Source organism: Schistocerca serialis, chromosome 2 (assembly GCF_023864345.2).
Source record: "Schistocerca serialis cubense isolate TAMUIC-IGC-003099 chromosome 2, iqSchSeri2.2, whole genome shotgun sequence".
NCBI lineage: Eukaryota > Metazoa > Arthropoda > Insecta > Orthoptera > Acrididae > Schistocerca > Schistocerca serialis.
In genome coordinates, this window is record NC_064639.1 from 249649967 (window position 1) to 249665727 (window position 15761).

The 15761-nt window shown below is 43.0% G+C and overlaps 1 protein-coding gene across 1 annotated transcript in view; it reads left to right on the forward strand.

Moving 5' to 3' along the window:
• Positions 1 to 1771: 1771 nt before the first annotated feature.
• LOC126455503 (invertebrate-type lysozyme 6-like) overlaps positions 1772 to 15761 on the forward strand; it is a 63992-nt gene continuing 50002 nt past the window's right edge. The window contains exon 1 of the mRNA XM_050091255.1: positions 1772 to 1996. Within this exon, the coding sequence (XP_049947212.1) occupies positions 1897 to 1996 (100 nt within the window). The 5' untranslated portion in view covers positions 1772 to 1896. The remainder of the gene's footprint in view (positions 1997 to 15761) is intronic.

The following is a 15761-nucleotide window of genomic DNA, read 5'->3' on the forward strand; positions in this document are numbered from 1 at the left end:
TATTAGGCAGGTGTACCTGTTTCTTTGGCTGTTCAGTGTATATCTACACACATACTTTGAAAGCCATCATACACCGTATGGCATAGAATATTTGGTCCTATGTCTGCCACGCGATTCCATTCGTGTATAGAAGGAAGGAAACGTGACTGCAAATATGCCTCCAAACATGTGTCCATCTCTAACGTGGGACTTAAGAGAGTCGTGCGACAGAGGAATAGGAATTGTTGCACTTTTTTGGTCTGAATATCTAATCATAAGCGACAGAGCTTCGTGGGAGCAATTTCTTCTTTTTGCCGAAGCTTCTCATTTAAGTTTTCTGATCATATTTATTACATATCTGTTTGGGATATACCACCCTATTCCAATCTCAGCAACGCGTTTCCGACTTTTTTCGACGTCTTCCGTCAGGCCCGCTTCATGGGGACACCGAACACTAGACGTTACTCTAGAATAGGTCGCAATAGAGCACTATATGCGTTTCGTTTAGCAGATACGGAATAACTTTCCTGTTGACAACTCCATCCTCACAATATAATTTAAAAGGGCTGCTCATCCAATCTAGTAACTTGTCTACGTACATACGTTTTAAGGGCATTATCAGTTACGTTACATTTCCTTGGGCCACAACTGAAGTTACTTAAGCATTCTTAGAACATTAGCCGTTCATTATAAGGCACTGCTTTTTATTAGTCAAAACGTTTTTCTTTTACGCGGTGTGAAATCGAACGTCTTTCGCAAATCTAGGAAGATGAGCACTTCCCAGGTTTTAGATAGTTACAGAATCTAAAGGTGTACTGATGAAGAAGGGGAACACATGAACATAAAAGGAAATGGAGTAAATGTGAAACCATGCAAGAAAGATGAATGTTTTTTTAACACATAATTTTGTCAGGAAAAAAGGAATTGCCTAAGACTGCAAGTAAATGGTCTTCATTTTACTAAAGCATAACCGATTTGCAGATTTCTAGCATCATCACATATACCTGATACATACACATCAATGGACGTGCGGCATGTTCTCTTTAGGATCAATTCTCACTGACATCAACTGCCCTTCACTAAAGTGCACTGTTATGCTGGGGACTCACAGCACCACTCATGAAGCGTCACCCCAAGCGGCTTATGTGAGACTGGAATAGGCACAAGTGTGATTCAGCAGCCAGCCAAAAAAATGGTTCTGAGCACTTTGGGACTTAACTTCTGAGGTCATCAGTCCCCTAGAACTTAGAACTACTTAAACCTAACTAACCTAAGGACATCCATGCCCAAGGCAGGATTCGAACCTGCGACCGTAGCGGTCGCGCGGTTCCAGACTGGAGCGCCTAGAACCGCTCGGTCATCTCGGCCGGCAGCAGATAGCCAACTGGAATCTGGAAGAAATGGTCCTAGAATGAACATACTGAACACCTATGTATCAGGTATGCTGAGACATGAACCATTAAAATCGATCATGGTATAGTAAAATGAAGTCCATTTCATTGCAGTCTGTGACAACTTGTATTTTCCCCATTTGCCGTACGAACTGCGTTACTCATAGCTCCAATATAATTTTTTATTTTATAAATTTCTGCATCACAAAATAAGATTGTATTAAGCAAAATTTTTACGTAGTGCCTCCTTGTCTATGAAGAAAATGACGGCTTTCTTTTCTCTCGCGCTTACGCACGTAGCCGGTTCGCACGGATTCCAGCTGCGTCGTCCTTCGGCGGCAGGGACGAGGCAGCTGTGACGTCAGCGCAGAAGACACCGCCTCCGGCTCCAGTTGGCCACTTCGCCGTGAGATGTCGCCGCGGTCAGCAGCGGCTGCGTGGATGACCTGCCAACTTTTCCGGATGTCCACACGCACCGTAGCGGCGAAGTGGTCTAGATCGTAGTGCTTTCTACACCCGCTGCAACATGACGAAGTACTTTGCGGCGACTTTCGACGTGGGTCAGCTGGTGATTATGTTGGTGTTGTTGCCCCTGCTTGCCGCTGCAGCCACGATTCCTGCTAGCAGTGAGTACTCGCTCATTCAACGACTGATGCACCTGTTTTCGCTCGCTGCCTTTGCTTATCTCGCTTCATTGGCGGATATCCAGAACGTAAATTCGGGAATAACCGTACTGATGACAATCATGTTCTGTTAAGAGTTGTATGGCCGTTGTACACTTTTCTTACTGAGAAAAGCCAGTTACCTGTAGCTGATGCCCAGGCGAAATGCTGCTTCAATAAGCGGCGAGCAAACGAGATTTGATCTTATGAAATATTTACCTGTGTAGCTACAAAGATGCTGGTATCGGATCAAAGTGGCCTCGTGCCACCAAAAGTCAGCGGTTCATTACAATAATTTTTACCTGTCATTCAAACAAAATATCTAGAATGAGATTAAATTTCTGGGAATATTTACAGTTATATTTTAAACTCTGACAATTGTGCAATTTTCAGCTGGAAGAAACAATTGAATCTTGACTGCTTATTATTAGCTACCGTCAGTGTGGTGTCTGTGATATGAAGTGACGTACGGTACGAAAGGCATTCCCAAGCCAAGTAGCCAAATTTAGTCTCCAGACTTTTCTTCCTCGGGTGCTACTACTTCATTCTCACCATAGCCTTGACCTAGCAGAACTCAGATGAAAATGCAATCATCTGGTATCATATTTATTTTTCATTTACTTCACCTGGAAAGGTTAGTCTATAGGACCTAACCTACGACTAACATAAGTTTTCTTACGTCATATAAATAAAAATAGGGTTTTTAAACGTGTTCAGTAACTGTAAAGTATTTTGGACTTCATATTATTCATTGCCATTAACAATACTGCATTCACGTCACTGACTACAATAAACACAAGAAAAGGCACTTTGTGGCTTTGCAAATGTCACGTCTGTAAAAAGGTGTACGCTAATATACGGACGTTTTTCTTTTATGCGGTGTGAAATCGAACGTCTTTCGCAAATCTAGGAAGATGAGCACTTCCCAGGTTTTAGATAGTTACAGAATCTAAAGGTGTACTGATGAAGAAGGGGAACACGTTGAACATAAAAGGAAATGGAGTAAATGTGAAACCATGCAAGAAAGATGAATGTTTTTTTTAACACATAATTTTGTTAGGAAAAAAGGAATTGCCTAAGACTGCAAGTAAATGGTCTTTATTTTACTAAAGCATAACCGATTTGCAGATTTCTAGCATCATCACATATACCTGATACATAACCTCTGTAAAGCTACATTTGTCTTTAAAATCTTGGACTATTATGAGATGAATTGTCATTAAGCTCGAAAGGCATTACTGTATTTCCTGGCTTTAGAGCGACAAAGATCATACACAAACAAGGCTTTAAATCTGCTTTTTGTGCTATCAGGACAGCTTAGTTTAAATCTCGCCTAAAACTGTACTTTTACGCAGTTCAAATAATCTAAATAGAAAGTCACCATCTCATGTTAAAATTCATATTGTCAGGTTCTCGTTCAGTGTTATGGTAGGACTGAAATCCGACCGTTGCATGCGATACGTGTATTGTACCACGTAAACAGGAACTAAACACATCTCTAGTCCTCCGTAGGCATATAGTGATTTATCAATAGCTGATATTTGACGGTATTACTGTGTAGTTTTCAGTAGTAAATGAAGTGTACGTCCCTCTTAGGAAAGTCTGAAACGGATAGAAATAATGTCCCTGACTTCGTTCGTTGCACGTCAGGAAGAGTTACACCTACACGTCGAACGGAGACACGACGACGGATTTGGCACAGTAGCAGATAAAGGTGACGGAAATGGTGAAGAATATGGTAATAGAAAGTTTCCGTGGAAATGTCATTAACAATTTCAAACGTATTACAGACTTGAAAGCATCAGACCACTACGGGAAACAAGAACTTTCGTCGGGGACGTAAAATGTAATTGTGGAATTCGCACCGTGTTGAAAGAAATTGACAAATTTTTTAGCTTCAACTCAAAACCAAACTATCACTTTTAATCTAACCTAATCTCACCTCGGATTATGCTACAGGTAAGTAATTCACGAAAAAGGTCTTTGCAAACATACGTGTTGACGAAACTTCGCCGGCCGGAGTGGCCAAGCGGTTCTAGGCGCTACAGTCCGGAACCGCGCGACCGCTCCGGTCGCAGGTTCGAATCCTGAATCCTGCCTCGGGCATGGATGAGTGTGATGTCCTTAGGTTAGTTAGGTTTAAGTAGTTCTAAGTTCTAGGGGACTTATGACCTCAGCAGTTGAGTCCCATAGTGCTCAGAGCCATTTGAACCATTTGACGAAACTTCAGTACACCTTACATCTCCCATGTGGCAGGAGACACGATCGAACTCCTGTCTGACAATGAGCCATGAGCGTCCGCAGAAATTTTTCCAAGAGAGAGAACAACACTAAAATTGCTAATTTTGATATAACTGGATAGATGTTTGAAAACCTGTTGCTCCAATAATTGCATTTGACAAGAAGTGCATAGAACTTTTACAGTACTTCAAACGACTAATAGTTATCCACTTACAATATAAAGGTAGTTTACATTGATCCTGACCGGTAAACACATTTAGATAGTATATGCAAAGTATATGTTTTTAAGTTACTAATATGAATGTGGATGCTACATTTTCGATTAAACTACTCATACGATTACATTCAGGATCCAACGAGTTATGAAATCAAGTTACAAAATATTAACAACTTTTTTAAAATTCCGATATTTCGGCTCGCGGGCCGTGACAAGGAATCAGTGCCAAAGGCTCAGACTTGTTGCATATTTCCCCTACCGCCACGACATGCTGTCGGAGAATGAGGAGAGGGAAGAGGGGAAAACTGGGAACGCGCCGCATTTAAATGGCAGTGCAGCAGCACTTCATACGGCTTGGTTTTATAATTCACATTCGTCAACAACGTAGACCACAAACCAAACGATATTTCAGCACAGTTTTTATCTGGTACGAACTGTCGGCATATGGGCAGATGCTAACAATTTCACAGTTTTGCATAAAGTTCCCCCGTAATCGTGACTGACTTTGTTTCAGAATCGCAAAAAGGTCTTTCAAACAATGTCAATCGCAATATGGCAGTACTTTTGGAACCTTGGAAACTACGCCTGAATGAAGCAATTTAGATGTCCTAGACAGTTTTAACGTAAAGACATAACTGGAATTACCTTGCAGGTCAATCATTTACGTCTGCACGTACACAGGGATGTCTTCACATGAAACGGCAAACGGCCTCTTAAAAAGGCTCGAAAACAGATGTAAGGTTGACCGTGTCCTCAAAACCTTTATAAAACCATTATGGTAATTTTTTCAAGGACACAATGAATTCTTCAAACCTCAAGTTTTCAGTAACGCTGGTGAGTTTAGGGAACTGGACCTTGTAATGGTACTTGAATTACGCAACCATTACGGCACCTCACCTGAACCTCTCGATACCAGTAATATTCTGCTGTATTTCTGTTAACTACTTAACATATTTCTGAGACAACATTCGGGTTTGATTTCATTTGTGATACATCGATATGTTTATATTGCAATGATATTATTCTTATGTGTATTCTTTCTTTTGTCACTATGATCTTTGACGTACTTGAAACTCTGATTTTTGGGCGCGTAAGCGATTGTTAGTTGGTTGTTAACTTGTTTGAGAGTCGGACCATGAGAAAGTCAAGACGTGGACGTCATGTTGGAAAGACGAATATTGTCGTCAGCTTATAAAATGTGAACTTAAACAGTGACTGTGAGGAAGATGTTCTCAATTATGTTTTGTATTGTGAAGTGATGTTTAGTGTGTCGCGTGATATTGCAATAAAAGCACTTAAAAGGAAGTGTAACTTAATTTCGGAGTGCTGATTATTTTTTTACATCACCATTGTCCAGCAAAAGTGTAATCTCCAAGAATGGTTTGAGAAGCGCGTCTACAAAACTTTTGAATATAGCAGAATAAAACCTAGGCCTCTTTACATCCGAGCTTGGAATCATAACCACCTAGATTTTCAACGATTGAGCCATGATTTTATGACGAGATCAGCGTGGGAAACAAAAAGATGAGTGCCTAGTTTTTTGATTATTACATGAAATGACTTTATTAACTGTGCTCTAATGACACCTGTCACATAATGACTGTTGTTGCCCGAAAATGCAGTATTTAGCAGCGTGAGCAACACCACAATCATTATTAAAGTTTGACCTTTGTTGTGGTAGGGTTGTTAGAAACTTCATCCTCCTTTTCTTTTGAAATTCATCCTCATCAAATTGGAAAGAAGTTACCTTGCAATGTGTTACTGTGGGCAGTGTCCATTGAAGTCCACTTAAAATGCGAAGTCTGCACTCCATTCGGAATGTTCTAATTTTCGTTCCTGCACTCCTTTTGCCTTCATAAATTTAACAGTGAGTTTTAAATTTAAAAAAATCAGTCCAGGCATACCCCTTGACTTGCAGTAAAATGAGGTCTCCATTGAAAACGGTTGCAACTAACGATGAAAAAATGTGCAACTTCCGAAATTTTACTATGCAAACCACCATCTTCTTCACGTGCACCTTGCCTACAAATTTAGCACAGTGTTCCTTGATGTACAGAATAATTAAACGAGTCTGTCAATCGTTACGATTTTTTGTTCTTTCGTTGTCACTTAAATCTTCAAATTCTTTCTCCATGGTACAATAATGTCGTTTCATAGCAAATATGCAGTACCAAGCCGCTTATGTGAATTGACGGTTCTCCTCTGTGTGCGTACTGAGATGCAGGAAATCTGGAAGTGATCCGATATTAAAACTTGTTTCACATTGCAACGGTACATTTCCGACCCTTCGGACCGGGCGCTAATGGCCATAGCAGTTTTGCGCCCTAAAACCAAAAAAAAAAAAAAAAAAAAAAAATCCGACCCTTATTTTCCTTGTTCTGGCGAGTCCATTCTACGACCCCTAGAAGCCTGTAATAGGAATTGGGAAACACTTTATCCACATTCATTCAACTGCTGTTGTGCCTGACTCTGATAATTTATCAAGTAATTCGTTTTCGGTAGTACGTGCTTGTAAGTCTCTCTCTCTCTCTCTCTCTCTCTCTCTCTTTCTCTCTTTCTCTCTCTCTTCCCCCCCCCCCCCCCGACTCTTCGATCTTAGAGAATTTTTTTTCGTGTCTACATTCGCTAAACTACTAAATGAATTTAAATTCACACCGCAAAGAAAATGTTAGATGCAATCGCTCAAGGCAGTGCGCTCTATCGAACTTCTAAAATTTTGAAATCTCATCTAGTACACAAGGGGTGTATACGACCCGGGAGATCCGGGAAAAACCCGGGAATTTATTCATCCGGGAGAAAACCGGGAAAAAACCCGGGAATTATTTAGAATTCCGGGAATTTTTCGTTGTTGCAGTTTTCAGTTAAATTTTTGTGATTATGGCTGGTAAGAACCGATACTCTAACAAAGGATATTACTGTATCCCGCTACTGCAGAATAATTCTGCAGCAACAAAACATAAACGAGAGAGAAAAATAGAGCGGAAATGAAATTTAAGTTGAAAAGGAAATGCGCCATATACAACAACAAAACACAGTGCTCAGACGAGCGTCTGCCAACAGGAAAGTGTGTCAAAGGCTTTAGAGAGACACTGCAATGCTTCATAACAACAAATTGCCTCCGATGAGCGTGACGTGACAACTGTTTAAGTCAGATTCGTTTGAGCAGTTGCGGGCGGACTGTTGGGTATGCGCAGTTGCTTCTGGTTACAGAAATGTGGCTGGCTGCCACTAGTATTTTCCCGGTTCGGAAATATCGTTGATCCGTGGCTGATGCACAGAGCAGTCTGAGTTGTGGTGGGGAGGAGGGTCGCCACCACGTGACCTGTGTTTACGTTCAGTGGTTTCATGTTTCGTGCTCTCACGTTAAATGAAAACAAAACGGATTTCTGTAGCCGGGAGCTAGCAAATGAATTACAATACGTTCGCATAATTACGGAAGGCTAAAATATGCTATTAGTTTCAGATTTTATGTCCAACTTTCTGACAGTCAAGCATTAATAGCCTTGCAGAACAATGAAGTTATTTTTGTCGGTTTGATAAAGAGATTTGGCTTTTAATAAATCTTTTCCGCTGAGGCAGTCAATTTATTTGAAACAATGTGTTTAATTTCACACTGTGGGCTAGTTTCAACTGTTCGCTGCCTTTCAAGTGCACGTATGGCATTAAGCCATAATAAAGAACCAAACATGAGATAATACAGTACTGGTACTCCAAGAAAATTTGCATCCGAATCTGGACTTAGGAATGTGCACTTTAAGCCGAATTATGCATTTTAGTATGGTTAACGAAATTCCGATGCTCTTAAAGTATCCTCTGATGTCTTGTTTGTTTTATGTCATAATGTAATAAGATCTTTTAATGTTTTACATGTAGGAACATCGGGTTTCCTGCGTCATAGCCGCGCAAGCGCGCTGACGCCCGTTATCTGGCGCTATCTGGCAACTGCTGAAACGAACCTATTTCTAACAGGCCGCGGGAAAATGTTGCGACTGGTGGTTTGAAACGCAAATTTCCGTTTCCGCAAGATGAACTATGTGCGAGAATGTACGATGAATTCGGAGGTCGGCGTTTTTTCTGGAGGTCGGCGTTTTTTCTGGAGGTCGGCGTTTTTTCTGGAGGTCGGCGTTTTTTCTGGAGGTCGGCGTTTTTTCTGGAGGTCGGCGTTTTTTCTGGAGGTCGGCGTTTTTTCTGGAGGTCGGCGTTTTTTCTGGAGGTCGGCGTTTTTTCTGGAGGTCGGCGTTTTTTCTGGAGGTCGGCGTTTTTTCTGGAGGTCGGCGTTTTTTCTGGAGGTCGGCGTTTTTTCTGGAGGTCGGCGTTTTTTCTGGAGGTCGGCGTTTTTTCTGGAGGTCGGCGTTTTTTCTGGAGGTCGGCGTTTTTTCTGGAGGTCGGCGTTTTTTCTGGAGGTCGGCGTTTTTTCTGGAGGTCGGCGTTTTTTCTGGAGGTCGGCGTTTTTTCTGGAGGTCGGCGTTTTTTCTGGAGGTCGGCGTTTTTTCTGGAGGTCGGCGTTTTTTCTGGAGGTCGGCGTTTTTTCTGGAGGTCGGCGTTTTTTCTGGGGGTCGGCGTTTTTTCTGGGGGTCGGCGTTTTTTCTGGGGGTCGGCGTTTTTTCTGGGGGTCGGCGTTTTTTCTGGGGGTCGGCGTTTTTTCTGGGGGTCGGCGTTTTTTCTGGGGGTCGGCGTTTTTTCTGGGGGTCGGCGTTTTTTCTGGGGGTCGGCGTTTTTTCTGGGGGTCGGCGTTTTTTCTGGGGGTCGGCGTTTTTTCTGGGGGTCGGCGTTTTTTCTGGGGGTCGGCGTTTTTTCTGGGGGTCGGCGTTTTTTCTGGGGGTCGGCGTTTTTTCTGGGGGTCGGCGTTTTTTCTGGGGGTCGGCGTTTTTTCTGGGGGTCGGCGTTTTTTCTGGGGGTCGGCGTTTTTTCTGGGGGTCGGCGTTTTTTCTGGGGGTCGGCGTTTTTTCTGGGGGTCGGCGTTTTTTCTGGGGGTCGGCGTTTTTTCTGGGGGTCGGCGTTTTTTCTGGGGGTCGGCGTTTTTTCTGGGGGTCGGCGTTTTTTCTGGGGGTCGGCGTTTTTTCTGGGGGTCGGCGTTTTTTCTGGGGGTCGGCGTTTTTTCTGGGGGTCGGCGTTTTTTCTGGGGGTCGGCGTTTTTTCTGGGGGTCGGCGTTTTTTCTGGGGGTCGGCGTTTTTTCTGGGGGTCGGCGTTTTTTCTGGGGGTCGGCGTTTTTTCTGGGGGTCGGCGTTTTTTCTGGGGGTCGGCGTTTTTTCTGGGGGTCGGCGTTTTTTCTGGGGGTCGGCGTTTTTTCTGGGGGTCGGCGTTTTTTCTGGGGGTCGGCGTTTTTTCTGGGGGTCGGCGTTTTTTCTGGGGGTCGGCGTTTTTTCTGGGGGTCGGCGTTTTTTCTGGGGGTCGGCGTTTTTTCTGGGGGTCGGCGTTTTTTCTGGGGGTCGGCGTTTTTTCTGGGGGTCGGCGTTTTTTCTGGGGGTCGGCGTTTTTTCTGGGGGTCGGCGTTTTTTCTGGGGGTCGGCGTTTTTTCTGGGGGTCGGCGTTTTTTCTGGGGGTCGGCGTTTTTTTTCCCCCCGGGGGTCGGCGTTTTTTTTCCCCCCGGGGGTCGGCGTTTTTTTTCCCCCCGGGGGTCGGCGTTTTTTTTCCCCCCGGGGGTCGGCGTTTTTTTTCCCCCCGGGGGTCGGCGTTTTTTTTCCCCCCGGGGGTCGGCGTTTTTTTTCCCCCCGGGGGTCGGCGTTTTTTTTCCCCCCGGGGGTCGGCGTTTTTTTTCCCCCCGGGGGTCGGCGTTTTTTTTCCCCCCCGGGGGTCGGCGTTTTTTTTCCCCCCCGGGGGTCGGCGTTTTTTTTCCCCCCGGGGGTCGGCGTTTTTTTTCCCCCCCGGGGGGGCCGGCGAATTTTTTTTTTTTTCCCCTGGGGGTCGGCGTTTCTTTTCCTGGGGGTCGGCGTTCTTTTTTTTTCTGGAGGTCGGCGTTTTGAGTTAAAATCACATTTTGAGATTATATTTTGGGGTGTCAGTATGTTTCGAGGTGTCGGTATGTTTCCGTTCAACTGCTCTTCCAAGTCCTTTGCTGTCTCTGACAGAATTATGTTATCGGCGAACCTCAAAGTTTTTATTTCTGCTCCATAGATTTTAATACCTAATTCGAATTTTTCTTTTGTTTCCTTTACTGCTTGCTCAATATACAGATTGAATAACATCGGGGATAGGATACAGCCCTGTCTCACTCCCTTCCCAACCACTGCTTCCCTTTCATGTCCCTCAAGTCTTATAACAGCCATCTGATTCCTGTACAAATTGTAAATAGCCTTTTGCTCCCTCTATTTTACCCCTGCCACCTTCATTATTTGAAAGAGTATTCCAGTCAACATTGTCAAAAGCTTTCTCTAAGTCTGCAAATGCTAGAAACGTAGGTTTACCTTTGCTTATTTTTCTTCTAACATAAGTCGTAGGGTCAGTATTGCTTCACGTGTTCCAACATTTCCACGGAATCCAAACTGATCTTCCCCGTGGTCGGTTTCTACCAGTTTTTTCCATTCGTCCTCAAAGAATTCGTGCTAGTATTTTGCAGCTACTAGCTATAATCTTAGATGCGGCGCCACTCCCAGTTTGGCGCTCCAAGCAGCGGACTGTGTTGCTTGGGCCTTAAACCAGCCCTACCCACATGAAATTCTTCGTCTCTACTACCCATACACCACTGTGGTACGCTGTAAACTATCACCATTCACACCCTGTATCATAGCTGGACGTACAGACTGGGCCGAGAAAATGTTTGCGGCCGTTGAGCAACGGTCATGCAACGGTTCAGAACATCTTCCCTTAGCTTTCACTGCTGCGCTCTCCAGAATCAGCGCCAATGAAACGCCATCTGACGTTTAAATCTCGTGCATTGGGAGAAGAGTGAGAAGTCTCAGAAATGAATGCAAGCAGTGGATTAACTTTGATAAGTCTATTGCCATTACACTCAAGTTATTTTTTCTCACAAACAATCGTGAAGAGCGTGCAGTGTTTCAGAACGCAGGACCATTGGTTTTTTGTTCGAACATACGGATTTTTTTATTAGAGTAACGAAGCACAGCACTTGTCGCTTTTTGCTTTCACACATTCTATGTGCCCTTAGTTCTTAAGAGACCTCATTCCTCGTCCAAATTATTGTTTGTTTGTCAGTACACACTGCGTACTATGTCTCCATTTTAGGTTACAAACATTGCCCAGTTTGACAATCATCTGCATTCACGACTGCCTACACCGGACTAGAGATAAAATTACACAATCGTCGAAGTAAAGAAAAGATTCAAACTACGGAAGGCACTAACTACTGATAGGCATAGTTAGCAAATGAAAGATTTTAATAGAGAACAAACAATGTATTTACCTTAATAGTGTTGAAAAATCATAATATACATAGCAGTTCATGACATCCAGTCTTACAAATTTCAAAACTCCGCCATCTCTCTCCCCACATCCACCACTGCTGGCGGCTCACCTCCAACTGCGCAACGCTACGCGCTGTTAACAGCCAACTGCCCAACACTACAATGGCCAACAACAATGCAAATCAGCCACAGACTGCACACAGCACAGCCAGTGATTTTCATACAGAGCGCTACGTGGCGTTACCAATATAAAAACCTAAACAGCCTACTTACAAACTCGATCTTCCAAATCATTTTCAGTCTCGGAGGGGAAAGAGGATGTCTACATATTTCTCTAATGCATCGATACTCCTGAGGAGCAGCAGCACTGTTGCAGTTGATTTGATAAAACAGCTTTACAATTGACTCAGCTTGTCCGGCCCAGTGTTGACATCCTTAATGTACTCTGACCCTTGTTTCAACACTATGTCGCCGTAACCATATCGGCTCCTACCAGCAAGTCATGACACACTACTAACAACTCAAATCGTGCAGTTCACAGTCTGAAACTCCATCCTATAAAGATGGGCACGAGTATAGTAAATTGTTTCTCGTCTACACTGGCTCAAGTAGTAAAAGTTTAATTACAACCATCAAGTACGTTGTTTTCCTTGGAGAGTTTCCATATCGCCATAATGAGGTTGCAGTTCTCCAAGCAACACAACTGCATGCAAGGCTTTTCGATTGTGAAACTGAATAACTCAAGATATCGTGTCAATCTGAGTGACACAAATCTGCAAACTGTCCACATCCCTCTGTATGCCGACGGTTTGTGCCAGATAGATTTTATGTCTCCATTGGGCCAAAAATAATTGAATACTAAAATATCTGGTTTGTTTGCGATCTGTTTCTGAAGAATATGAACTAGGAAAAGATCCGGAGCTTTAGCTGTTTTGCCCCCACCCCCTCTTCCTGCCGGACAGCGTGGCATAGAGCGGGAAGTGTCCACTCTGGAAAGAGCAACTGGCATGAGTGCCTGCGCACTGCACGTGAGTACAGTTCTCGGCTATCCCAGAGTTACAGGGTGCGTGGCAGAGGTTTCACATAACAAACATAATAGATGTATTCCCAGAGATTTGAAAGTGAATTAGCATCGAGGGAATTTGGAGTTGGAAGTACTTGGAAATCTTCATCCTGCACTACCAACCACATTCGTACGCTTTCAACTGTATGCCAAGGTGCATTTCTCCGTTTTTAATTGTTATTATTTTCTGTGCCTTGTAACACTAACCAAAACGGCCTTGCTTTGCTGGTACTGCGAACGGCTGAAAGCAAAGGGAAACTACAGCCGTACTTTTTCCCGAGGGCATGCAGCTTTACTGTATGGTTAAATAATGGCGTCCTCTTGGGTAAAATATTCCGGAGGTAAAATAGTCCCCCATTCGGATCTCCGAGCGGGGACTACTCAAGAGGACATCGTTATCAGGAAAAGGAAACCGGCGTTCTACGGATCGGAGCGTGGAATATCAGATCCCTTAATCGGGCAGGTAGTTTAGAAAATTTAAAAATGGAAATGGATAGGTTGAAGTTAGATATAGTAGGAATTACTGAAGTTCGGTGGCAGGAGGAACAAGACCTTTGCTCAGGCGAATACAGGGTTATAAATAAAAAATCAAATAGGGGTAATGCAGGAGTAGGTATAATAATAAATAAAAAAATAGTTTAGGGTAAGCTACTACAAACAGCATAGTGAACGCATTATTGTGGCCAAGATAAACATGAAGCCCACGCCTACTACAGTGGTACAAGTTTATATGCCAACTAGCTCTGCAGATGACGAAGAAATTGAAGAAATGTATGATGAGATAAAAGAAATTATTCAGGTAGTGAAGGGAGATGAAAATTTAATAGTCATAGGTGACTGGAATTCGATAGTAGGAAAAGGAAGAGAAGGAAACGTAGTAGGTGAATATGGATTGGGGCTAGGAAATGAGAGAGGAAGCCACCTGGTAGTTTTGCACAGAGCATAACTTAATCATAGCTAACACTTGGTTCAAGAATCATGAAAGAAGGTTGTAGACATGGAAGAACCCTGGTGATACTAGAAGGTTTCAGATAGGTTATATCATGGTAAGACAGAGATTTAGGAACCAGGTTTTAGATTGTAAGACATTTCCAGGGGCAGATGTGGACTCTGACCACAATCTATTGGTTATGAACTGTAGATTAAAACTGAAGAAACTGCAAAAAGGTGGGAATTTAAGAAGATGGGACCTGGATAAACGGACTAAACCAGAGATTGTACAGAGTTTCAGGGAGAGCATAAGGGAACAGTTGACAGGAATGGAGGAAAGAAATACAGTAGAAGAAGAATGGGTAGCTCTGATGGATGAAGTAGTGAAGGCAGCAGAGGATCAAGTAGGTAAAAAGACGAGGGCTACTAGAAAGCCTTGGGTAACAGAAGAAATATTTAATTTTCTTGATGAAAGGAGAAAATATAAAAATGCAGTAAATGAAGCAGGCAAAAATGAATACAAACGTCGCAAAAATGAGATCGACAGGAAGTACAAAATGGCTAAGCAGGCATGGCTAGAGGATGTAGAGGCTTATCTCACTAGGGGTAAGATAGATTCTGCCCACAGGAAAATTAAAAAGACCTTTGGAGAAAAGAGAACTACTTGCATGAATATCAAGAGCTCAGATGGAAACCCAGTTCTAAGCAAAGAAGGGAAAGCAGAATGGTGGAAGGAGTATATAGAGGGTCTACACAATGACGATGTACTTGAGGGCAATATTATGGAAATAGAAGAGGATGTAAACGAGGGTGAAATGGGAGATATGATACTGCATGAAGAGTTTGACAGAGCACTGAAAGACCTAAGTCCAAACAAGGCCCTGGGAGTAGACAACATTCCATTAGAAGTACTGACAGCCTTGGCAGAGCCAGTCCTGACAAAACTCTACCATCTGGTGAGCAAAGTGTATGAGACAGGCGAAATACCCTCAGACTTCAAGAAGAATATAATAATTCCAATACCAAAGAAAGCAGGTGTTGACAGATCTGAAAAGTACCGAACTATCAGTTGATTAAGTCGCGACTGCAAAATACAACGCGAATTCTTTACAGACGAATGGAAAAACTGATAGAAGCCGACCTCGGGGAAGATCAGTTTGAATTCCGTAGAAATGTTGCAACACGTGCGGCAATACTGACCTTATGCCTTATCTTAGAAGAAAGAGTAAGGAAAGGCAAACCTACGTTTCTAGCATTTGTAGACTTAGAGAAAGCTTTTGACAATGTTGACTGGAATACTCTTTCAAATTCTAAAGGTGGCAGAGGTAAAATACAGGGAGCGAAAGGCTATTTACAATTTGTACAGAATGCAGATGGCAGTTATAAGAGTGGAGGGACATGAAAGGGAAGCAGTGGTTGGGAAGGGAGTGAGACAGGGTTGTAGCCTCTCCCTGATGCTATTCAATCTGTATATTGAGCAAGCAGTGAAGGAAACAAAAGAAAAATTCGGAGTAGGTATTAAAATCCATGGAGAAGAAATAAAAACTTTGAGGTTCGCCGATGACATTGTAATTCTGTCAGAGACGGCAAAGGACTTGGAGGAGCAGTTGAACGGAATAGACAGTGTCTTGAAAGGAGGATATAAGATGAACATCAACAAAAGAAAAAGGAGGATAATGGAATGTAGTCGAATTAAGTCGGGTGATGCTGCCGGAATTAGATTAGGAAATGACACTGAAAGTAGTAAAGGAGTTCTCTATTTGGGGAGCAAAATAACTGATGATGGTCGAAGTAGAGAGGATATAAAATGCAGACTGGCAATGGCAAGGAAAGCGTTTCTGAAGAAGAGAAATTTATTACATCGAGTATAGATTTGTCAGGAAGTCGTTTCTGAAAGTATTTGTATGGAGTGTAGC